A 25,325-nucleotide genomic window follows, 5' to 3' on the forward strand; every position below is an offset into this window, starting at 1 on the left:
GGAAACTTCTATTTTATCTTAATACAAACCTTGCAGTTGACCCACTATAAAGTATGTGTTTTCATATACAGTGTCTTCCCCCAAACATCCTAATAAAGTTAACACCCCAGGAAGAGGTTTGCTGATTAAGATCTTGGGATCTGGAGTCAGTTGGGATCTCTACAATAAGTGACTTAACCTCTCTGAGCCTCAGTTTCTTCATGTGTAAAATGGAGATAAAATAGTGCTTACCTCACAGGATTGTTGTGAGGATTAAATAAGATGATACCTGTAAATCACCTAGCATAGTGTCTGATGTGTAGTGAATACTCAAAGAAAATATCAACTCTTTTATTATCCTCACTCAAAAAACTTGGACTAAATGGATTAGAGCAGAGTTATACAGAATCATCTTAAAGCTGACCCCTTTTGAGGTCAAGAACCCCTTTTAGAATCTGATAAAAGCTATGGGCCTCTCCCCTCAGAAAAAATGTATACACATAAAGCTTCACTTGTTTCTTGACGTATTTGAAGAATGTCTGAAGTGTTAGATGATTGTGTGTTAGGATGGGGATGAACCCTAGCTGAAACGGTCCTCGCCCCCTCCTTCTCTTGGTGTGGCCCCAGATCCTGGGTCCCTCCCTCCCCAAGACCCATGAGACAGAACTGGAGTAAAGATCCGCTTTATTACTGGCATGAAGGCAGGGAGTGCCAGGCCCTCCTATGGCTGAGGGGGGCAGCGGGCTCGACCAGCCAGTACTGATCCTCCAGGCTGGCCTTCCAGTGAGGTCCAGGGTTCCAGGTGCCTCTGGCTTTCAGCACAAGCAGTGGGTAGGCAGGTGAGCAGGCTGCTAGGCTTTGGATAGGTGGGCTATTCAGGGATGCTGTGGAGCTGGCGTCGGTCTGGGGTCGGCAGGAGGTGGAGGGCGAGGCTGAATGTCCCTGGTGCGCATATAGGACAGTAGCTGCTCTGGGATCTCGGCCAGCACGTCCTTGGCTAGTCGGGCCATGCTCAGCACCTGGTTCCCTGACCGGTCGACATAGTCTCGGAATGGGACGAACTGGGACAGGCACAGACAATCAGATGTGGGTGGTGGACAGAAGAGAGGGGAGTGGGGAAGGCAGCAGTAGGGAGGCTTCCTCTCTGACCCCCTAACGTCTCTTTCCAAATATCACCCTCTCTCTCTCCCCCATCTTGAGGAGCTTTCTACATTTGCTTTCTCTCCACCCACTTTTTTTTTCACCTTCTGTTCACCCTCAACCCACTCTAAGTTGGCTTCATGTCGTCTACTGGAACGGCTCTCGCTAACGGTGTCAACAGCACCATTTTCCCAAATTAGTCCAGAGGGCAATGATTGTCAGCCTCATCTTGCTGACTCCTCTTTAGCTTTCTATTACATTTGACCATAACCTTCCTGAACACTTCCCACTCTTGACACATTACATTCTTCTAGATTCTCCTACCTTTCCGGATGCCTTTCCCCCCACCCCCACCCCCAGTCCTCTGGGTCTACCTAATCTCTAAATCTGGTGCCTTCTCTCTCTCAGTTCTCTTCCTGGGTGATTTCATACGCTTCTGTGACTTTACAAACTGTTCCCTGGATTAACAGATACAAACTACTATGTATAAAATAGATACGCAACAAGGATATATTGTATAACACAGGGAGTTATAGCTTTTATCTTTAATAACTTTTAATTGTGGAGTATAAACTAAAAATACTGAATCACTATGCTGTATACCTGAAACATATTGTAAATCAACTATACTTCAATTAAAAAAAAAAAAACCTGTTCCCTGATGACTCCCCAATTTATACATCCGTCCCTGACCTCTTTTTTAAGGCCCAGAGCCACTTATTTAGTTGTCCATATCACATCTCCTTTCATTTGTCTTGGATACCTCAAGCCCAATGTGTTTACAACGGAATTCTAGGCTTGTCTGCCAAATCTGCTCCTCCTCCAGCTTTCTCTTTCCCAGTAAATGGGACTATCACTCACCCAGTGGCTCAGTATAGAAAACTGAGAATCATCCTTGAAGCCCCCATCACTCCCCATCACCATTTAATCAAATCTTCAACTCTTGGAAATTTTTCTTAGATAATCTTTTGAAACTGCTTCTTCTCTCCATCCTTACTGCTTCCATTCCCATCCAAATCCCCTGTACTACTTCAAAGGCTTCCTCATTAACGGGTCTACCTGCCTCCTCTCTTGCCCTGCCATAGTCCACCGTCCTGCAGCATCTCTGCATGTCTTAAAATGCAAGTCTGACCACCCCACTTCTCTACGTAAAATCCTTCAAGAGCTTTCCAGTTCTTTTAGAACAAAGCTCTAAGCTTCACCATGACCGGCAAGGCCTTGGCTTCCTCTTCCTCTCACTCCCTGTGATCCTGCCACCCTGGCCTCTTGCCTTCTCCATGACTGGGCAAGTTCTTTTTTTTTTTGGTACACGGGCCTCTCACTGTTGTGGCTGGCCTCTCCCGTTGCGGAGCACAGGCTGCGCACGCGCAGGCTCAGCGGCCATGTCTCACGGGCCCAGCCGCTCCGCAGCATGTGGGATCTTCCCGGACCGGGGCACGAACCCGTGTCCCCTGCATCGGCAGGTGGACTCTCAACCACTGCGCCACCAGGGAAGCCCTGGGCAAGTTCTTTTGAGCCTAAGGGCATTCTCACGTGCTGCTTATACCCTCCTTTAGATTTCAGCTCAAATGTCATTTCCTCCTAGTAGCCTTCCCTGACTACCCTACCTAATCAGGTCCCTGTTATAGGCTCTCATTGTGGCATTTGCTGTCCCCCTGGAGCACTTATCACAATCTAATGAGATGTGTGATTATTATTGGTTGCCTCCACTAGAGGGCAGGAGCCTGGGGATCTCCTACACTATGAATCCACAATGGCTGCAGCAACCTGCCTGTTTCTCAAAAAGAATTTGTTGAATGAATGTAGGAAGGCTGAAAGAGTGAAGGGAAGAAAGGTAGGTGATTAAGAAGGCAGTAAAGGAGAATAGCTGCTAACTTAGCCTCTCCTTCCCACCGTGCCTTTTGACTCCATGACTTCCTCTCCCTGGTCAGGTCTACCTGAACGATGTCCCGCTCTGCATAGCGTCCCCTAGAGGACACGCGCACGTCATCACCATCCAACTCTTCCATTGCTGCGGAAAAGACACCCCTCAGCTGATTGGCCTTTCCCACACCAACCCATGCTGCCCCCTCCCTCTTAGCTCCCCTTTGGAGTCATCATGAGAATGCCTAACGGTTGTATCAAAGTCCTACAAATATTAGGCATTGTAATGGAGTTATTCTTATGCCCTCCCACGCATTCCTTCATCCCAGGAACCCCAGGAGGGAAGTATTTGTATCAACAGCCTCGGTTATGATGAGGAAACAGGTTCAGAGAAGGTCTATGACTTGGCCAAAGTCCAGCACAGGCATCCATCCTATCTTTTCTATGAGGCAGGCCTGGGTGCCCAGATCCTCCCCTATTTTCCCGTTATTGGTCCCACTCATGGACACCCCCGATCTTACCCTCAAACATGGCTGGTCCCACACCGACAATAATGATAGACATGGGCAGTGAGGAGGCCTGTGAGGGAAAGAGGGTAAATGGTTGGGGTGAGCAGGCATCACAAGGGAAGTGACTGTGAGGAGACAATTCTGTGGGTGTGATGTTTCTGCACATCTTACAGGCAGAGGCACTGATTCCCTTTGTGTCAGATTATCTTTTCAAGGGTGTCTCCATATGTAACGGCCTTGAAAGATACAGTGTCCTCCTACAGAGCAAAGGGCAGGTTTGTTTACTGTCCAGTATAATATCTCGCACTGGAACAAAGGGAGGGCATGCTTACTGCCCATTATAAAAGACTTGGGTTCTCTACACTCAGGATTTCTGTTCTATAATGCAACCCACTGTGGGTACAGGTGTCATCTGGCCCTCTGCACATTATCTTGTGGGAAGTGGGACTTAGTGAATCAGAGCCAATGCTGATAGTTGAGCTACTGCTATTGCTGGGAATAGCAAAGTCCTTTGCTTTTTTTGGCCATGCTGCATGGCATGTGGGATCTTAGTTCCCCAACCAGGGATCGAACCCGTACCCCCTGCAGTGGAAGTGCAGAGTCTTAACCACTGGACCACCAGGGAAGTCCCAAAGTCCTTTGCTTTTGTGTCTGCTGCCAGCATCCATGAAACTGGCAGGCTGACTTGTTAGCTTGCATGTAGGGTAAAATCTCAACCCCTTCACGGTTATTAACAGTGACCCCTCCCTGCCAAGCCCTCCTCCTCAGACTCACACTGACAATGGCCTCCTTGGTCTGTGTCATGTCAGAGATGACCCCATCAGTGATGATGAGCAGAACATAGTACTGAGAACCATCAGAGATCTTGGCTGCAGCCCTGGGTGAGAGGCCAAGATCAGAATTCAGCTGAAAGCCCAGAGTTCAAAGGAATGTCCTGTCCCTAAAACTTCCATAGCCAGCACGTAAGCAGTGGACAAGGGCTGGGGCTTCTGAAGCGCATGCTCCTTCCCCAGACCTGGCTGCCTGCCCCACCTACCATCCCCGCACTTACATTTTTAGAGCACTCACTGTAGCAGGCACCGTGTTAGGCACTGGAGGTGCACAGTGAGAAAACACAAAGCCATCCCAGTCCTCTTGAGAGGGGATGCTGATCTAGGAATCGCAGAAATAGCTATAGAATTGCACTTGTGAGGAGAGTTGGGATAGAAAGAGACACTGCTATGGCAGTGTCCTGTAGGGGATCTTGACATGGCCCAGGTCAGTGAGAGCTTCTTTAAGGAAACAATGTTTGAGGATAAAGGAGAGGAGGAAGGGGAAGAGGCTAAGTGAAGGGGGAGGATCATTCCAGGTGGAAGCAACAGTATGGACAAAGGCCCCATAATGGGACTGGAGGAATCCTACCCTTTCTGGAGCCCAGAAAGTGAAGGAAGCAGAGTGGACCATGTGACTGAAATGAGGTGGGGCCCAAACCACACAGGGCTTTGTTGGCCCTGTTAAGATTTTGGTATTTATACAAGAACAAGACCAAAGACTGAAGGCCTCCTTTCTCCCCTCTCTCACCCACTTCTCTCTCTCCCTTCTCCCCTCTGCTGACCACATCCCACTGCCTAGGCTTCTGGGTCCTCAGCCAGCCTAACAGCTGCTCCCAGAGCTCCTTTTCCTTCTCTCACTATCAGTCTTGGAATCCAAGATTTTTTGATCTGAAAAGGACTTCAGAAGTCATTAACTCTAGTCCCCTTATTTTACGCATAAGAAAAATGAGACCTCAGGGAGCACCGTGGCAGACCTGGTCTCTTGACTTCCAGTGTCGGGCCCTGTGTGGATTGGAAAGGATGGAGTTGCACTCTCCAGTAAGGTAGCCCCTATTGAAATTTATATTAATTAAGTTAAATAAAATTCAACACTCACTTCCTTGTTCACCCTAGCAACTTTTCAAGTGCTCACTATCTGTATGTGCCTGGTAGCTACCGTAGAGGACATCACAGATACAGAACATTTCCATCATTGCAGAGTTCTGTTGGCAGTGCTGGTATTTAAGCTTGATATTAAAAAGGAGGAAAGCGTGGTGAGAGTGGAGAATCCAAATAGCACAGTTCGTTTTGCCCAGGGCCCAGGGTGGGAGTGGGCCATGGTCCGTTCCTGAATTCTGGCTGCAGCCTTCTCATAGGCCTGGGCTGGTACTGTTTCCTGTCACTCACTCGTTTTGCAAATAATCATTGCACACTTGCTATGTGTCAGGCACCAAGTTTGGTGCTGAGCATGCAGCAGAGAATTGGACATTGTCCTGGGGGGAGATGGATGCTTTCACCACTGAGATGCAATAAGGTTAGGGCTTTGAGGACATGACATCTAACCTAAGACCTGAAAAATGAGTAGGAGTTAGCCAGGTGGAGGTGGAGGTGGGGTGGGGGGAGGAGGGGAGGGTAAAGGGAAAGTGTTCCAGAGAGAAGGAATAGCATGTGCAAACCAAGAGAGTGTGTTCTAGGGGGTGTACTTAGGCCCACAGAAGAGAGATGAGGCTGGAGCAGCGGGCAATGGCCCCCTCATGAAGGGATCTGTGAGCCAGGGCATTGGGGGGCATGGAAGGGCTTGGGGGCATGGGAGGTACATCTTTGGCTCCCTGCCGATGCCTGGCATTCCCAAGGCCATTTAGACCTGGAGCTGGGTGACTGGCTGGGGAAGGCCAGTCTGTGCCCCACTTGGCTGTGGGGTGGGAAACGACAAAGAGTCGTCTGTGATCATCAAAATCACAGCCGCACTCTTGACATACGTGATCTAGTTTAATCCTCACCACCATTCTATGAGGTAGGCACGTTTTTTATTCCAATTTTTAAAATGAGAAAAGTGAAGTTCAGAGACATTAAGTAGCATCCCCAAGGGGTGGTGCAGCTGGGGTCCAAGCCCACGCTTGACCAACTGAACCGAAAGCCTGAGCTCTTGATTCCTCCAGGCTTCGTTCCAGCCTGCTCTTTGGATACTCCTCCGTACACACTGCACATTCTGGTCAGAGTACACGGTTCACTGTTTACCGAGCTGGCCCTTCATGTCTCTGTGCTTTTCACATGTGGTTCCTGCTGCCAGGCCTGCTCTGTGCATCTTCCTCTGATAGTCCAGTTTGCCCTCTGCACCCAGCCAAGCAGTCAGTCCCCTCCACGACTAGGCTGCCTTGGGTCTCTCAGACTCTCCTTCTCCCTCTGCCTTCTAGGATGCCACCCACCAAGACGGGCTGTCTGCCCTTCCAAATGGGTTCTCACACCCCTGAGGGTACCAGCATGTGTACCAGGGGGAACCCAAGGTCACAGGATACCGGAAGCACTCATTATACTATATGATTTGGTGGATAAAGCTAAATGACTCTAAGTACACTTAAAACACCTTCCCCCCCCCCAAATTATAGCAAACATGGACACAATATCAGAAGAATAAATTTGCATGAATTTTTAAGATAAAATATGGAGATTTCAAAGACATTTTCAGCTTGGCTGCTTTCAGCTGTGCCCCCAGTTTCCCCTAGGGGAAGCAGTTGTTTGCCTTTGCCAACAGGCAACTTGCTGGAAAAGTCTGGGAAGCTCCGGCCTACAGAAGGTAATGATTTGTTTATATTTCTGTCTCCTGCACCAAGGCAGGAGATCTCAAGGGCTGAGCCTAGATCTGGTTCATCTGTGAGTCTCTAGTGCCCCAGCAGAGAACTGAGCACACACAGATGCCCTTAGAATAGTAATAATGATAATAATAGTACCAGTAATAGCTAACACCTATAGCACTTACAATGTGGCAGGCACTGTTCTCAGTGCTTGACAAATATTAATTTAGTTAGTCCTCACAACAGCTCTATGATACTATTATCCCCATGTACAGCTGAGGAAACAGGCACAGAGAGGTTAACAGTCTTGCCCAAAGTGACACAGCTAGTAAGTGGTAGAGTGGGTGTAACTTAGCTAGTCTAGCCCCACAGCCCACATTCATGCTACATTCTCCTTCATGGAATGTTCACTGAATGAAGGAATGAGTGAACTTGCCCAAGATAATATTTAAGAAGTCTGTTTAATAACAACAAAAAAAATGTGCTCAGGTTCCATTATTAAGTGAAAAAATCAGTAGTGAAATGTTACATGTAATTTGACTGCCATTATGGTTGCATAAGGAAAAAACTGTCAATAACTATATATACATCTACATTCCCATGGGCCGTATTCTGGGTGATTTCTTTTTTTTTTTTTTTTGCGGTACGCGGGCCTCTCACTGTTGTGGCCCCTCCCGCCGCGGAGCACAGGCTCCGGACGCGCAGGCCCAACGGCCATGGCTCACGGGCCCAGCCGCTCCGCGGCACGTGGGATCCTCCCAGACCGGGGCACGAACCCGTGTCCCCTGCATCGGCAGGCGGACCCCCAACCACTGCGCCACCAGGGAAGCCCTCTGGGTGATTTCTTATTTAATTTCTCCATCCTTGAAATTTTCTACAGCAATGTTATGTTACTTTTGTAATTAAAAAAACTATTATCTCACTATGAATTAGAAAATAACTAATCTTTATTAGAGAAAAGGCAAGTCTCTGGACATATAAATCTCCCTGAAATCCTTCCACTTTTATTCCTTTTGTTTTATCTTTTTACTTTCAAGTTTTCTGAGGTACTTTGTTTTCATTGGGTCTCTTCTATTTAGCATACTATGGTTTACTTATTATTTTTTATTCAGTCAGAGAAACTTTAGGTTCACTAACATATGTTTGGTTTTAGTTGTCATTTTATCTGCATTTAAGAAAATCATTTGTTACGTGAGCTGGATTTTCTTTGCATTGTATGTTTTTGTTCTGAAAATTTGGAGTTATTCTTTTGTTTTTAGAAGTTACTCTTCTATAGTTTAATCTGCAACTTGAGCTCATTTTAATCTACCATGAGCACTTACTATGGGCCACACACTGTGCTAATCATTCTTTTTTTTTTTTAAAGAGTTTGTGTAATTTCTTTTTAAAAAAATTTATTTATTTTATTTATATTTATTTTTGGCTGTGTTGGGTCTTCGTTGCTGTGCGTGGGCTTTCTCTAGTTGAGGCGAGCAGGGACTACTCTTCGTTGCAATACATGGGCTTCTTGTTGCAGTGGCTTCTCTTGTTGTGGAGCAAGGGCTCGAGGTGTGCGGGCTTCAGTAGTTGGGGCATGTGGGCTCAGTAGTTGTGGCTCATGGGCTCTAGAGCTCAGGCTCAGTAGTTGTGGCGCGCAGGCTTAGTTGCTCTGCGGCATGTGGGATCTTCCCGGACCAGGGCTTGAACCCATGTCCCCTGCATTGGCAGGTGGATTCTTAACCACTGGGCCCCAGGGAAGTCCTAATCATTCTTATATTGTTATCTAATTTTAAATTCCCAATAACCCTATAAAGAAGGTACTACGGTTATCCATTATTACACCTATTTACAGGGATGAAGTGGAGGCTTGGAGAAGCTAAGTTGCTTCAGGTCACATGGTTAGTGAGTGGTAGACCTGGGATCACTCCCAGGTCTGATGCCCAAACTTGTGCCTTATCCACTGTTCTGTAGGCCCTTCTCTCTTCCCCAAACTTGAGGCCTGGGTCGTTGTTCCCAGGGAGTGGGGTTGGGGTACTTTGTTGACACCCTTTCTACCTCAGAATAAGGCATTATATAACCTCTTTATAACAGAGCCTGGCCAACACTGAAACTTTCACCTTCTCCCCAGAGCCCAAATTCACCCAAGAGTGGTCCTAACTATCCTTGGGAAGTCAGTTCACTGTCTGGGTCCCCTTAATTTCCCCCAGCCCCACCCAGTTTCCTTACCTGGCCACCTGGTTGATGACAGGGGCGAAGTAGGTGGGCCCGTAGAGCTGCACTGTGCGCAGGCTCTGGAAGTAGCTCTCCAACACGCCCTCAATGCCCACACAGTTGGGGTCCTCATCATTGTTGTTCTGTCAGGGAAGATGCCCTGCTGGGCTGATCCTAGCTCACTCTTTCCTTCTCCCATCGCTGTCTCTCAGAGTCCCCTCCAAACCCCAACCCTGCCCCCTCCCTGCTCTGCCAGCTTCTCCTAGCTCCTCCTGCTACTTGGCAGGTCCTTGACCCTTAGAAGAGACATAAGCAGAAGAATCTTGTCAACTTGGGTGGGCCAGATGCCAGGGCATGGAGTCTAGGTTCTGGCCATACCATACCAGGGGGAACTGGTGGGAGATCCGTCCCTCGGGAGGCAGCTTGGCCCCAAAGCCGTAAGCTGGGAACAGCTTGTCACTGTCATAGTCCTGGATGATTTCTCCCACTGCCTTGAGGGCCATGGCATAGGCGCTGAGCTGATAAGGACTCATGTAGTGCAGGGAGGTGGGCTGCAGGGGATTCCCTGTAGGGAAACAGGAGCCCCACCTCATGGTCATCTTGATGATCTATCAGTTCACCTGCCTATCATTGTATGCATCCATCCACCTATCCATTCATCCACTCTTTACCCATGTACTCCCTCATTATTTTACCCAGTCATCCAAATGTTCATTTGTCCATCTATCCATCCACCAACCCCTATATCTATCCGTCAGTTCATCCACCTACTCATACATCCATTCACCCATCCACTGGCCATAAATCCATCTTTCAGTCTACCTATTCATCTCCATCCGTCCGCTTCTCCATTCTCTTATCCAACTGTCCACCCACCTAACCATCCATCCATCTATCCATCCATTCACTTGTTCACCTGCTATTTCTCTTTCTTTCCCATCCATCCATATAGCCATATTCTTTTATCCATCTATCCATCCCTATCCATCCCATTCATTCACCTGCCTGTCTGTCCTCATATGGGTCCATTCACCTGTCCACTCACCCATTTCCCCAATTTAAACATCTGAGCATTTGTCCACCCACGTACCAGTTCATGCATCCACCTGTCTAACCCACTGTACTCACTCATTACGCATTTGCCCCCTCTGTTTATAAATCTATCTACCCACCCAGTCATCCAGCCATTTACCTATTCATCTCTCATTACACTCCTATTCCCTCCCATCCATTCATTTACTCATCTGCTTCTCAAGCTATGTAGACCTATCTATCCTTTCAACTTTCTTTGATCCATTTACCCACTTATTTTTCTGTACCCTCTCCCACCATTACACCCAGTAATCTCCTCACGACACTCCTGCCCCAGTATGAGCCTGACTGGGCCTTGCCTCAAGCCTGGGCTTCCTGGGTAGCTTAACTCTTATTCCCAGGTTGGAATCCAGGCCAATCGCTAGTGACTTCTTTAGAATTCCTCCGCACCCCATTCCCCCATCCATGCCTCACCATTGGAAGCTGTGAAGTCAATGGCTACTGTGAAGTTCAGCTGCGTCCTATTGGGGAAATAGATGGATTGAGAAGTGAGGGACTAATAACTTACTATACCGGGATTTCTCAAACACTAGTATGCATGTGAGCCACCTGGGAATCGTGTTAAAATGCAAATTCTGAACTGAATGGTCTGGGTGGAGCCTGAGATTCTGCATTTCTAACAAACTCCCAAGTGAGGCAGATGCTGCTGGCCCACTGAAAACACTTCGGGTGGCAGAATTAAATGCCTGCTGCACGACATAATATGACGATGCAATTTAATTTAACCCTTACTATCGTCCTGAAGTAGTACTTAACAGCTCCATTTTACACTGGAGAAAAGTGAGGTTTAGAGAAGACAAGTACCTTTCCGAGGTCTGCCTGCGTCCACTAAACCAAGCAGGATGTCCCCTCCAGCCTGTTTATCATTTCCCTCTCCCTTGGTTTCTCCCTCGGCTTCTCCCTCTTGCCTGGACATATCTTCTGCCTGGGCCCCAGTAAGGTTATTGGGGACACCTTTGAAAACCACTGGTCTGTCATCTTCCCAGGGCGGGCTGGAAGCTAGGGTTGAAAGGCAGCCCCATGGAGAGAACTAAGATGGGCGGCACTCTGCACTTTATAAAGCACTTTGTAGTCTGCCAAGTGTTTTAAAGTTTATCCTCATGATCTCTTTGGACCCTGACCATTAATGAATAGTAAAACTGAGGTTCAGAACTGGGAGTAACTCACTGCTGGGCTTTCAGCCAAAAGCTTGGCCTGTGACTCACCCTCCCTTGATGTAATCGACAAAAGTGAATTCAGAGTCCACAGAAAAGGAAAGCAGCGTCACCTGTGGGACAGAAGAGGCAGCCCTGCTACTTTGGAAAGTGTAGTTAGGGTAGAAAAAGGGAAAGAGGCACTTGATTTCACCCCCTACCCCATCCTGTCCAATTTCTGAAAGGGCAAAAAGGGGAAGCTGTCAGAAACATTTGGGTTTCCAAAAATATATTAAATTGGGAAATATAACTTAGGTTTTCCCCAAAAATCTGCAAAAGAGTAAATTTCAAAACAATTTCCTTAGGTGAGAGAAAAAAAAATTAAAAACAAAACACAACAAAAACTTAAGTGGTGCCACCTTGTATCCAACATTACTATATCCAAGTAATCTGTGCCAACAGCTTTCCCATACCCTCAACATTTATCATGTCATGCTATGTCAGTGGGGATAGAGACAGAAGGATCCAGGGAGGGACAGGGCTCTAGGGAGTACTCACAGTTCCCGAGTTGACATATTTCTTCTTCTTACATTTCTTCCGAGGGTTAAGTACCTAAGTGAAGAAGATAACAGTGATGGTAGGAAACAGGACGGGAACCACAGACCGAGCACACTAGGATGGAGGGCCTGGGCAACCTGGGCAGGGCTGGAGCTCTCACCTCATACACTGTGAACTGGTTCTGGGCCTTGCTCAGCTCTCTGTAGCTGGTGGTAAACTCACCGATGAAGTCGTGACTGCAATGAGACCAGAGGTGGGTAAGCAACAACTGCTGGTGGCTTGGAGCCATCTCTGAAACCAGTCTTTTTTTTTTTTAATTTAAATAAACCATTAGAGTACTGGGAGGTAATCTCATTAGTTTTATTTTTTTTAATTTATTATTATCTTTAAATTTATTTATTTTTGGCTGCATTGGGTCTTTGTTGCTGCACTTGGGCTTTCTCTAGCTGCAGCGAGCGGGGCTACTCTTTGTTGTGGTGCGCGGGCTTCTCATTGCAGTGGCTTCTTTTCTTTTTGAGTTCAAACTCTAGGCGTGTGGGCTTCAGTAGTTGTGGTGGGCGGGCTCAGTAGTTGTGGCTCGTGGGCTGTAGAGTGCAGGCTCAGTAGTTGTGGTGCACAGGCTTAGTTGCTCCATGGCATGTGGGATCTTCCCGGATCAGGGCTCGAACCCGTGTCCCCTGCATTGGCAGGTGGATTCTTAACCACTGCGCCACCAGGGAAGCCCGAAACCAGTCTTTTATTTCCACTATCTGTGCCTCTACTTGGGCTGCAGGGCACTGGGGCTTGGGCTAGAAGAGGGACCAAGCTAAGAGGAAGAGAAGGGAAGAGACAGTATACCAGAGAGACAACTGAGGGCATCCATTGTACCCAAGGTCTTGGCATCTGTCATCAACCTTTCTGGCTCCCAAGGCTACTTTGGGGTTCCTAGTGAATGTACTACATATTTCAGGGAACTGTTTGCTAATTATAGGAGAGGGCAGTACTATGCGGGGCAGTGCTACCTTCCATCCCGGTTCCAGTCGTACACATCAATCTTCACTGTTCTGAAATGCAGGAGATAAATGTAGGCTGGGTGTGTATGATAAATCTGAGACACCCCACCCACTTAACTATACATAAATCATCTTCCAATCCACCCATCTGTCCTTCTATCAAACTTCCTCCTATCCGTCCTAACCATTCATCAGTCCATGCACATACCCAACTATCTACTGCCACTACCACTATTACTACTACTACTACTGCTATTTATACTGCTGTTACTATACTTTATTATTGACTTTTTTTTTTTTTGGCTGCACCGCATAGCTTGCGGGATCTTATTTCCCCAACCAGGGACTGAACCCAGGCCCTCTGCAGTGAAAGGGTGGAGTCCTAACCACTAGACTGCCAGGGAATTCCCTACAACTTATGGAGTCTTACTATATTCCAGGTATTGTTCTCAGCACTTTCACAGACAAATTTAATTTAACAATCATTCTATAAAGTAAGAACTATTGAGATAGCCTCATCCACCAGAGGGCAGACAGCAGAAACAAGAAGGACTATAATCCTGCAGCCTGCGGAAAGAAAACCACAATCACAGAAAGACAGACAAAATGAAAAGGCAGAGGACTATGTCCCAGATGAAGGAACAAGATAACCCCCCAGAAAAACAACTAAATGGAGATAGGCAACCTTCCAGAAAAGGACTGCAGAATAATGACAGTGAAGATGATCCAGGGCCTCAGAAAAGAATGGAGGCAAAGATCAAGATTATGCAAGAAATGTTTAACAAAGACCTAGAAGAATTAAAGAACAAACAAACAGAAATGAACAATAAAATAACTGAAATGAAAAAATAGACTAGAAGGAATCAATAGCAGAATAACTGAGACAGAAGAATGGATAAGTGACCTGGAAGCCAGAATGCTGTGGAACAGATCACTGCTGTGGAACAGAATAAAGAAAAAAGAATGAAAAGAACTGAAGAGAGCCTAAGAGACCTCTGGGACAACATTAAACACAACAACATTCACACTATAGGGGTCCCAGAAGGAGAAGAGAGAGACAGAAAGGACCCGAGAAAATATTTGAAGAGATTATAGTCGAAAACTTGCCTAACATGGGAAAGGAAATAGCCACCCAAGTCTAGGAAGCACAGAGAGTCCCAGGCAGGATAAACCCAAGGAGAAACACGCTGAGACACATAGTAATCAAACTGACAAAAATTAAAGAAGAAGAAAAATTATTGAAAGCAACAAGGGAAAAATGACAAATAACATACAAGGGAACTCCCATAAGGTTAACAGCTGATTTCTCAGCAGAAATTCTACAAGCCAGAAGGGAGTGGCATGATATATTGAAAGTGATGAAAGGGAAGAACGTACAACCAAGATTACTCTACCCGGCAAGGATCTCATTCAGATTTGACGGAGAAATCAAAAGCTTTACAGACAAGCAAAAGCTAAGAGAATTCAGCACCACCAATCCAGCTCTACAACAAATGCTAAAGGAACTTCTCTAAGGGGGAAACACAAGAGAAGAAAAGGACCTACAAAAACAAACCCAAAACAATTAAGAAAATGGAAATAAGAACATATATATTGATAATTACCTTAAACGTGAATGGATTAAACGCTCCAACCAAAAGACACAGGCTCTCTGAATGGATACAAAAACAAGATCCATATATATGCTGTCAACAGAAGACGCACTTCAGACCTAGGGACACATACAGACTAAAAGTGAGGGGATGGAAAAAGATGTTCCATGCAAATGGAAATCAAAAGAAAGCCAGAGTAGCAATATTCATATCAGATAAAATAGACTTTAAAATAAAGAATGTTACAAGAGACAAGGAAGGACACTACATAATGATCAAGGGATCAATCTAAGAAGAATATATAACAATTCTAAATATATATGCACCCAACACAGGAACACCTCCATACATAAGGCAAATGCTAACAGCTATAAAAGAGGAAATCGACAGTAACACAATCATAGTACGGGACTTTAACACCTCACTTACACCAATGGACAGATCATCCAAACAGAAAATTAATAAGGAAACACAAGCTTTAAATGACACAACAGACCAGACAGATTTAATTGATATTTATAGGACATTCCATCCGAAAACAGCAGATTACACTTTCTTCTCAAGAGCACACAGAACATCCTCCAGGATAGACCACATCTTGGGTCACAAATCAAGCCTCAGTAAATTTAAGAAAATTGAAATCACATAAAGCATCTTTTCCGACCACAGTGCTATGAGATTAGAAATCAATTACAGGGGAAAAAACAAAAAACACAGACACATGGAGGCTAAACAATATGCTACTAAATAACCAAGAGATCACTGAAGAAATCAAAGAGGAAATCAAAAAATACCTAGAGACAAATGACAATGAAAACACGACGATCCAAAACCTATGGGATGCAGCAAAGCAGTTCTCGGAGGGAAGTTTATAGCCATACAATCCTACCTCAAGAAACAAGAAAAATCTCAAATAAACCATCTGACCTTACACCGAAAGGAACTAGCGGAAGAAGAGCAAACAAAACCCAAAGTTAGTAGAAGGAAAGAAATCATAAAGATCAGAGCAGAAATCAATGAAATAGAAACAATAGCAAAGATCAATAAAACTAAAAGCTGGTTCTTTGAGAAGATAAACAAAATTGATAAACCTTTAGCCAGACTCATCAAGAAAAAGAGGGAGAGGACTCAAATCAGTAAAATTAGACATGAAAAAGGAGAAGTTACAAGGGACCCCGCAGAAATACAAAGCATCCTAGGAGACTACTACAAGCAACTATATGCCAATAAAATGGACAACCTGGAAGAAATGGACAAATTCTTAGAAAGGTATAACCTTCCAAGACTGAACTAGTAAGAAATAGAAAATATGAACAGACCAATCACAAGTAAGGAAATTAAAACTGTGACTAAAAATCTTCCAACAAACAAAAGTCCAGGACCAGATGGCTTCACAGGTGAATTCTATCAAACATTTAGAGAAGAGCTAACACCCATCCTTCTCAAACTCTTCCAAAAAATTTCAGAGGAAAGAACACTCCCAAACTCATTCTATGAGGCCACCATCACCCTGATACCAAAACCAGACAAAGATACTACAAGAAAAGAAAATTACACACCAATATCACTGATGAATGTAGATGCAAAAATCCTCAACAAAATACTAGCAAACAGAGTCCAACAACACATTAAAAGGATCATACACCATGATCAAGTGGGATTTATCCCAGGGATGCAAGGATTCTTCAATATCTGCAAATCAATCAATGTGATACACCATATTAACAAATTGAAGAAGAAAAACCATATGATCATCTCAACAGATGCAGAAAAGCTTTTGACAAAATTCAACACCCATTTATGATAAAAACTCTCCAGAAAGTGGGCATAGAGGGAACCTACCTCAACATAATAAAGGCCATATATGACAAAACCATAGCAAACATCATTTTCAATGGTGAAAAACTGAAAGCATTTCCTCTATCAAGAAGGATTCATCTATCCAGCCAAACACCCAGCCATCTGACATTTGTCCATCTGATCATCCATTCTTCTACACAACCATCCACTTATATGCCCATCCATCCTTCTAGCCACTCACCTATCTTCATACTGCCCATTTGTTAGATCATATGGTCAGCCCATCCATCTACTTTACACTCATCCACCAACTAATTCATCCAATAATCCATCCATTCCCTCTACCATCCATTCATCTGTCTATCCATCAATCTACCTGTCATTCCACCTGTTTATGCTCCTGCTTTTTCAGTCATCCCTCTGCCTCTCCAACCAACTCACCAATCTCTCATATACCCATCCATCCTCTCACACATTTAGTCATCCACCCATTAATCCACCCATCATCTGTCCATCTACTAATCCACCCATCAGTCCACTCATCTATTCATCTGCTATCCATTCATCCATCTCCCCCTCTACCCACCCACCAGTCCTCTTATACACCCATCCACATACCCATCTATGCATTCACCAGTTTATCTATTCATCTGACCACCCCTCCATGTATCTGCTCACTCATTTGTTCATTTGCCCTTTCATCCATCCATCCATCCATCCATCCATCCATCCATCCACCTATTCATCCATGTGGCTATCCGTCTGCTTCCCTATGCACCCATCTCCATGTCCAAAACGCTGTCTCACTGAGTAGGATCCTCCAACACTATTATGACCCTTCTACCTTCATTCTTGGGCCCAGGAACCCCACTCTCACGCCCTTGTCCCCTTACTCCTTAGCTTATGCTGAAGCAGACCTGTCATAGTCTCCATTGCACAATACCCGCACAGGGATGCTGAAGGGCTGCCACACAGGATTCAGCGTGTTTTTCACAACCTCCGTCTTGTGGCAGATGGTGAACCTGGAGAGGACAGGAGGATTGGAACCTGCCTTTGGGGTAGGACTGAGCCCAGAGACAGGGCCTGATACTCTTGGAGATTCAAGCACATATCAGGCACTGCCTTGAGTGGATTCTGGGCTCAGGTCCTAGTGGAGTCTAAGATGTCCCAGCCTAAGAGCCCTAATGGGCCCATGGTCACAGTGGGGGCAGTGACTCACGTGCCATCCTCATTGCTCCTATAGAACACAAGGAAGGGGTCTGATTTCCCAAAGAAGTCCTTCTTGTCCAGCTTGTTTGCACACAGCTGCATGGTGGCAATATCCTATGGATGAAATTGGGCTATTGACACTCATATTGCTCACAAACTCAGAGAGCCCACTACAGGGAGTTTGGGGAGAGAAGAGAGCCTCCTGGGTCCAGTATGTGGCCCTTACTGACCCGACAATTGCTAAGCTCCTCTGCGATCAGCAGTATGGTCCCACACTTCTTGCCTGGTACACCCCTGGAAGCAGAAGAAGCCTCTTTGTGAGGGGAGGGGGGAGAGTAGGAAACAAGAATTGGGGTGGCCAATCTGGGATTGGGTAGGTCAGGGGATCCAATCTGTCATTGAATGACAGTCCCGAGTATGTCCATCTCTGTCCTAGGTGGCTTCTGGTGGGGAAAGACTTGACTTTGACTGGGGAAGGTTTCTAGTCTGGAAGGAAGGGGTTAACCTAGCCTATGTGGACATATCATAATGGTAGCATAGGAAAGACATAGGATTTAGAGTTCTGGGCAAGTTATTTTCCCTTTCTTTGGGCCCTGGTTTTCTCTTTATGTAATGGGAATCTTGCCCACCTCTCAGGGTTGTGAAGAGATCAGAATGAATGCATGGAAGGAAAAACAGTTGGTAAGCTTGGTAGATATGAAGGTGGTTCTCTTTCTCAAAGCAGACTCTTCATCTACGATACATCAGACACTGTTCTAGGAATGAATTGGCCAGTTGGCACTTTCCAGCTCTGCTAGACCCTGCCTTCAGGGAGCTTCCAGGGGAAGGTGGGATGTCAAAGCCAATAGGCAAGTAGAGCGTGATGTAGCAAATCCTAACGAGGGAGAGGAATTTCTATCCAGATCTGGGGCAAAAGGGCTGGTTTGCTAGGTCAAGGATGCTGTGCTTTCTGAAGACTGTGAAGAGTGAGATCAAAAAGTCCAGGGCAGGGCTTCCCTGGTGGCGCAGTGGTTGGGAGTCTGCCTGCCGATGCAGGGGACATGGGTTCGTGCCCTGGTCTGGGAAGATCCCACATGCCGCGGAGCGGCTGGGCCCGTGAGCCGGGCCCGCTGAGCCTGCACGTCTGGAGCCTGTGCTCCGCAACGGGAAAGGCCACAGTGGTGAGAGGCCCGCGCACCGCAAAAAAAAAAAAAAAAAAAAAAAAATGTCCAGGGCAGCCTTATCTTCTTCTAACCCAAGAAGGGACACTTCCATGTGCCTGAAGGGTGCATACCAGGACACCCGTCCCCAAATTGCCTTGGGCCTCCAAGCAGTCAGGGACCCTGTTGATATGGGCCTGCAAACCCTAACCCCCATGGGATACAAAAGTGTGGTAGAGAGGAAGCTAGGTTAGGAGTATTCTCAGTTCAAGTTTTGACTCCAGCTTGCTATGTGGTTTTCCCCATCTTTAAAATGAGAATTTGAACCATTTCTTTGGCCCCTTTGATCTCTGACTCTCTGTGCTTTAAAAAAAAAAGAGTGTAATGAGTACAGGGACTCTTCCCCTGCACGTTCAGAACGGAGCTGCTGATCCTACTGCCTTCTCACTGTTCTTTGCTTCCTTAATGTTCTCCCTCATCTCATCACCCAGTGTGAATTCCAGTTACTCTGGACTATAATAACCACTCCCTTGCATCCTACTTCTTTTCCCTTGCCCTCTCTCACTTCTATATACTTATCTGGCAGAACCACAGCCCTAGTTAAATCCAATTCTCTGCCTAACCCGTATCACACCTGTGCAACTGAATATGGCCAGAGGAAAACACACATTCATGCTAATTGCTTTCATTTTAAATGTGTGACCACAAACGTCAAGAGTGTCCTTAATCATACCGTACACCCCGAATCCCTTCACTTTTCCAGTTCTGCGAGATGGCAGTTTCACTCTTCCTCCTCCCTCCTCAACCCGAAAGCCTCCTCCTCCATCCTCATTCTCAGCCAATGACCTTGTTGCCTACCTCACTGACAAAACTGAAGCAACCAGAAGAGAATGTCCACAGACCCACCACGCACCCACCCTGCCTCCAGTATCTTCTCCAACACGAGGCCTTCCTACCGTTGCTATAAATGACTATCCATGTGCCTATTTACCCCTCCACTGTGTGCTACTTTCCACACCCTCCCTCTTGCCTGCACAGTGACGTCACTCTAGCAACTCTCCCCCCCCCTTTTTTCTCTTTTGGCCACGCCACACTTTATGTGGGATCTTACTTCCCCAACCAGGGATTGAACCCACACCCCCTACATTGGAAGCGTGGAGTCTTAACCACTGGACCGCCAGGGAAGTCCCTCCCCCTTTTTTTTTTTTTTTTTTTTTTTTTGCGGTACGCGGGCCTCTCACTGCTGTGGCCTCTCCCGTTGCGGAGCACAGGCTCCGGACACACAGGCTCCGCGGCCATGGCTCGCGGGCCCAGCTGCTCCGCGGCATGTGGGATCTTCCGGGATAGGGGCACGAACCCGTGTCCCCTGCATCGGCAGGCGGACTCTCAACCACTGCGCCACCAGGGAAGCCCCCCTCCCCTCTTTTTATTATGTCAAATTTTCAGTTTCTACTGGATCATTCCCATTAGCATGCAAATGTGGTATAATTTTTCTCATGTTAAAATATTACAAACCTATTCTTGCTCTCACTTCCCTCTCCAGCCACCCCTCCTTTTCTCTTCTCCTCTTTGCAGCAAAACTGCTTGAAAGATTCCTAATTCCCATTCCTCTCTTCCATTCTCTTCTAAACCTCCCCAACCAGGCTGTCACTCCCATCTCTCCTTCAAAACTCTGCTTGTCAGCATCACCGGCGACGTCCATCTGGCTAAATCCAATGGCCAGTTCCTGATCCTCACCTTGACCTGCAGCAGCATTTGACATGGTTGGCCACTCTCTTGTCCTTGATACACATCCTTCACTTTGCTGCCAGGACAGCACCACCTGCTCTCGGTTACCCTCCCATTTCACTAATGATCCTTCTCAGCCTCCCTTTCTAGCTCCAATTCGTGGAGTCCTTGATCTTCCCGCTCTCCTCGCTCCCTTAGTGATCTCATCTAATCTCATGTCCTTAAAGAACACCTAAGATTCACGTTTCTTATTGCCTATTTGACACGTCCACTCAGACGTCTAATAAAAATTATGAAATTCAACAGGTCAGACTGAACTCCTGGTTGACTTCCTCCCACAGCTTACTCCTCCCTCACTTTTTAAAAAAAATATCATCGTTTATGGCAACTCTATCTTTCCATTTGTTCAGGCCAAAGGCCTTGGTATCATCCTCGACTCCTCTTATCCTCTCGCATCCATATGCAGTCTATCAGGAATCTGTTGGCTCCACCTTCAAGATACATCCAGAATCTGACCAATTCTCCCCTCCTTCACTGCTAGCACCATGGATTACTTACCTCTAGCTTTGTCCACCCAAGTTTTAGTCTCAACCTGGCAGCATCCTTTGAAAGCAAGTCAGATCCTATCAATCCTCTGCTCAGAACCCTCCAGTGACTTCCAAGTCAGAGTAAAAACTAAAGTCCTTACAGTGGCTACAGGCTCTAACTGTCAATGCTCCAAACTCACCTTCTCCTTTCTTCCCCCTGCTCACGCAGTTCCACCCACACTGGCCTCCTTGCTGCTCTTTGAACATATCAGACTTCTGCACTGGCAGTTTCCTCTGCCTGGAACATTCCTCCTCCAGATATCTGCACAGCGCACTCCCTTACTTCCTTCAGGTCATTGCTCTGAAGTTACCTCTCTAGGAGGCCTACTCAAGCATTCTGTTGAACACTGCAACACCTACCCACCCAGCATTTCCAGTCCCCCTAACTCTGCTCTACTTTGTCTTTATTCCTCAATACTTAATGTCTTCTAATATATTATGTAATTTACTTATTTATTATGTCAGTTTTGTACTGTTTTTCTCCCCCTTCTGTTATATAAGCTCCCTGAGGGCACAGGAACCTTTGTTTTGTTCACCATTGCAACCCAAGCCCCTTGAACAGTGGCTGACATAGAGTGAGTATATATGCCCAGTAGTGTTTGTGGAATGGATAAATCCCTGGTGCCTAGCACAGGGTATAGAATACAAAATGAGCTAATAAATATTTAGTGAGTGAATGTAATGTAAATTCCAGAGAACTTGATTTAGTGAGGAAAGCTTCCTGGAGGAGAAGGGCTTGGAACTGGACCTTACAGGTTGAATCGGACTTAGAAAAAGAATGAAAAGGGTGAGGAAAGAGAGAGACAGAAGATCCGTCAGGCCTGAGACTGACTTGAGCAAAGCCCTGGAGGTTGAATTTTCCCAGGAGGGTGATGGAAGCCATTGAAGGCCCCTGACCAGGGGAATCCCAGCCTCCATCAGTACAGAGTCAGCTGTGTCTTTAGGAGGAGCATTTGGAGGCCCACCCTTGCCCCGCTCCCCTTCAGGTTCAGCTCACGTGAGGGGTCGCTCTACTCGGCTGCCCTGGCCTCCGATCACCTCTCCCAGGGCCAGGAACGCTTGTCCCAGGAAATCCTGCGCCGGGATACAGAGTCAGCGGGGCGAGGACCGGCTGGCGGCGCAGAGTCCCAGCCCAGCCCTGGTGACGCTGCTGCACTGACCACGGCGACTGGAGGCAGCGGAACCACGCGGCCGGGGCTTTAAAGGAGGCGCGGGGTCCCCAGGAAAGCTGCCCTTCTTGGTCCTGCCATCACTTTAAGCCAAGATACCATCCCACCCCTCGCCTTTCACACACCACATGTCGCCCCCGCCCAGCCCCGTTCAGCCTCACCTTCTGTGGGTCCCAGCAGCAGTCAAGAAGGAAGAGTAGCAGTGAGTAAGTAAGAGGCACAGGCGGGAAACCGAGGCAAGAGCAGGAGAGGAGGGCAGGGAGGGCAGGTTCGGGGCCGAAGAAGGTCGAGTCGGGTTTGAGGGGGAGGAGGGTTCTAAGGAGGGTCGTTTAACACACACTGAGCGCCGCCTGTGTGCCCAGCCAGCCCGTGAGTGAACGGTCGCTCACCGGTTTGGAGACGTTGGTTCTGGAGTCGACGTTGTACCTGGGAAGAGAGTGGGACCAACATGGGGCGGGGCTGGTGGGAGAGCCTGGAAAAGGAGTCGGATTTCGAGTCCAGGCTAAAATTGTGCGTGGAGGGAGGGGCAGCCTTGGACCCGAATTCAACCTGGACCTCCTTTGGGCAGGAGTCGACGTCATTGTGAGTCAGACCCGGGGCGAGGCCAAGTCCAGGGTCTGCTGGGGGCAGGGTCACGTCAGAGGTAGGGCTTGGGAAGGGGCGGAGCCAAATTAAGGAGAACGGTTGTGGGCAGGACGAGGCCTGGGGAGCGCACTGGCTTGGATCCGACCTAAGGGCAGGGCGAACCTAAACTTGTGGGCGGAGCTAAGGCTGAGCCGAGCCCTTCATGGTGCCACAGAACTGGGCTTGGGAGTGGAGCCAGGCCAGGGGTGGGGGTGGGGGCCCGCGGAGGGGCGGAGCCAGCCGGAATTTCGGGCGGATCCAGGTCGGGGGGCGGTCCAAGCCAGATCCGGGGCGGGGCTCACACATCGAAGCGCAGGTTTTGCTTTTCCTCGAAGAAGTAGTCGAGGACGAATTTGCGCACGAAGTCTGGGTTCAGCGTGTTGTCGATCACCTCGGTCCGTCCGAACTGAATGGAGAGCGGAGGGTCAACGCGAGGCCTGTAAGGGGGCAGGTGATTCCCAGGGGCGGCTCCGGACTGGCCGAGGGTTCTAGGACTTACCTCCCGCCACTCTTGGCTGGCCCGGCTCTGCGTGTGAAGCACCACCACTGCAGGCGGGAGCGGGGGCGGGGAGGGAAGGACTTCAGGTCGGCCCGCACCCCCTCCCCGCCCCTCAGTCTTTCCCGGACCCCAAGTTCCCTCCCTCCTGGCCCTGGTGCCGCCTACTGGGGTCGGACTTGGAGAAGGTGTCGAGGTCCAGCAGGTTCCTACAGAAAGGGACAGACAGACGGACAGGGGGTGGATCATTATGGAGCCCATCGCCTCGAACCTGCCCAGAGACGGGCACCTAGGGAGGCACGGGGCTCACATCACACTCGCCTCCCCCGTTACTACCTCCGGCTGGGGGTGTTGGGGGTCCGCGTTGTCAGCACCCTGGACAACACCGGAAATCTCCGCCCAAGAACCGTTTCTCTGCGGACTGGACTGCCTCCAAGGGCCCAGGAAAGAGGGCTAGCCCTCAGAACTTTGCCCTCCTGGGGCGCAGATCCTACTGGACCCCCGAGACCAGTCCCTTGAAGCCGCAGGCTGAGCCCTCTTTTGTGGTTGGAGCTGTTCCAGGAAACCCCCTTCCCGAGTCCGCTAGCAACTCCCCTGAGCCTGCAGCCGCGATTTTCCTTCCCGAATGCTGCTTCCCCAGCGGTCTAGCCCCTCTCCGCGTTGAGCCCCGGAGCTGGGTGGTGCTGGGGCAATGCCTAAGCCCTCCCCAGCGTGGCCCGCTCACCGGCAGGACACGGTAATTTCAATCTTGGTGGCCGGGACGCTGCCCTCAGAGGCTCCGCTGAGCGACATGGCTGGTCGGCTGGCCGGAGCTGCGGCAGGCTGCGAGACGGGGGCCGCCGGAGCTGCTAGGGGCGGCGGCGGGGTCGGCCCATGTGCCGCCGCGGCGCTGGCGGCGGAGGCTGCACTCCCTCCAGCCCTGCGCGCACTCTTGCTGCTCGCGCCTTCACTGTGGCCGGCGGCGCAGCGGCGCCAGATGGCAGCACAGCCCCGCCCGGCCCTGCGGGTGGCCCCCATCCCATTGGAGCAGGCCAAGAACCTTACACAGATTCGAACTCCAACCCACAAGGTGGGAGAGTCCTCCCAGCGCGTTTCCCCGGGGCCAAACCCAGTGCGCCCCCCATCCCCGCGAGCTGTCCCCGAAGCTGAAGGGTTCCAGATACCTGGTGGGCGTTGGGGCCGATTCCTCTTCTTGAGCCGCTCCCTCAGTCTGCTTCTCCTCCTTCCCACTCCCGTCCTCCCTCCCTCAGTCTCTGAAGAGTTACACATTTGCGTGACCTTGGGCAAGTTACTTAATCTGTGGCTCAGTCAGTTCATTAGTAGAATGGCCATTAATAGCACCTACTCGGGGTGTTGTAAAATTTCATCGAGAATAATCCACAGAAAGGATTTAGCACAAGGGATTGTACACAGTAAATACTCAAGAAATGTCCACCGGCATTATTTCCTTCTTCTTGGCATTCACACTGATGACCTCTTTTGTGTTTAGAGTCAGAGGTCAGTAAATGGTGGCTGTTACAGCACACTGTGCAAAACCTTTTGTCCATGTCCTTGAACCCGCATGACTTCATGGTGTTAAGAGATGCAGACACACTCTGTGAGGATGCAACCCACTCCAGATCACACGGTAGGTGGTCAGCCAGGTCCATCCTCCCCACATCACCTACTACCTCCAAAGCCCTGGAAGCCAATCCCTCACCGAACAAACGCAGGGGCTGCAGGTCACCTGTACCAGTCTGCTAAACTTGTTAAAAATGAAGATTCTCCCCACCCCCTTCCCAGCTAAATGAAGATCTCAGCAACATCAAGTCTGAATTTCAGACAGCCCTGGAAATCTGCATGGATAAACAGGCTCCCTAGGGATGACTAGGGCCCACTCAGGCCTGAGGACCACTACTCCCACCTTAACAGCCTGTGACTACATGTCCCCATCTCACTGGAG

General features: G+C 48.2%; 1 protein-coding gene across 6 annotated transcripts; it reads right to left on the reverse strand.

The window, feature by feature from the left end:
- Positions 1-662: 662 nt before the first annotated feature.
- Positions 663-25,323, reverse strand: CPNE9 (copine family member 9). 6 transcript variants are annotated; one of them, XM_081245004.1, is made up of 21 exons: positions 24,547-25,323; positions 24,108-24,231; positions 23,552-23,592; positions 23,387-23,433; positions 23,190-23,293; positions 22,653-22,689; positions 22,092-22,168; positions 17,871-17,934; positions 17,651-17,754; positions 17,349-17,453; positions 13,049-13,090; positions 12,208-12,283; positions 12,048-12,101; positions 11,562-11,623; positions 10,771-10,817; positions 9,648-9,829; positions 9,280-9,407; positions 4,266-4,368; positions 3,504-3,561; positions 3,057-3,130; positions 663-1,040 (listed from the first exon to the last, which is right to left on the reverse strand). In XM_081245004.1, exons 1-21 carry the CDS (start codon positions 24,650-24,652, stop codon positions 855-857), a joined length of 1,821 nt encoding a protein of 606 aa, XP_081101130.1. In that variant the 5' UTR covers positions 24,653-25,323; the 3' UTR covers positions 663-854. The 6 variants fall into 6 exon arrangements, with proteins under 6 accessions (XP_081101130.1, XP_081101129.1, XP_081101132.1 ...); XM_081245003.1 differs by having other exon boundaries at positions 24,108-24,638; XM_081245002.1 differs by having other exon boundaries at positions 882-1,040; positions 2,995-3,130; positions 24,108-25,323.
- Positions 25,324-25,325: the final 2 nt, after the last annotated feature.

This window comes from Mesoplodon bidens (genome assembly GCF_964165515.1).
Source record: "Mesoplodon bidens genome assembly, chromosome: 10".
NCBI lineage: Eukaryota > Metazoa > Chordata > Mammalia > Artiodactyla > Ziphiidae > Mesoplodon > Mesoplodon bidens.

Bases quoted from the DNA above. Each gene is read 5' to 3' on its own strand.
- CPNE9 (XM_081245002.1), bottom strand. From the start codon at position 24,652: ATGTGTAACTCTTCAGAGACTGAGGGAGGGAGGACGGGAGTGGGAAGG. The intron at 22,690-23,189 runs GTGAGCCCCGCC...CTCTCTTCCCAG, and splicing joins CAAAACCTGCGCTTCGATGT to GTACAACGTCGACTCCAGAA. The intron at 12,284-13,048 runs GTAGCACTGCCC...GTCTCATTGCAG, and splicing joins GACTGGAACCGGGATGGAAG to TCACGACTTCATCGGTGAGT.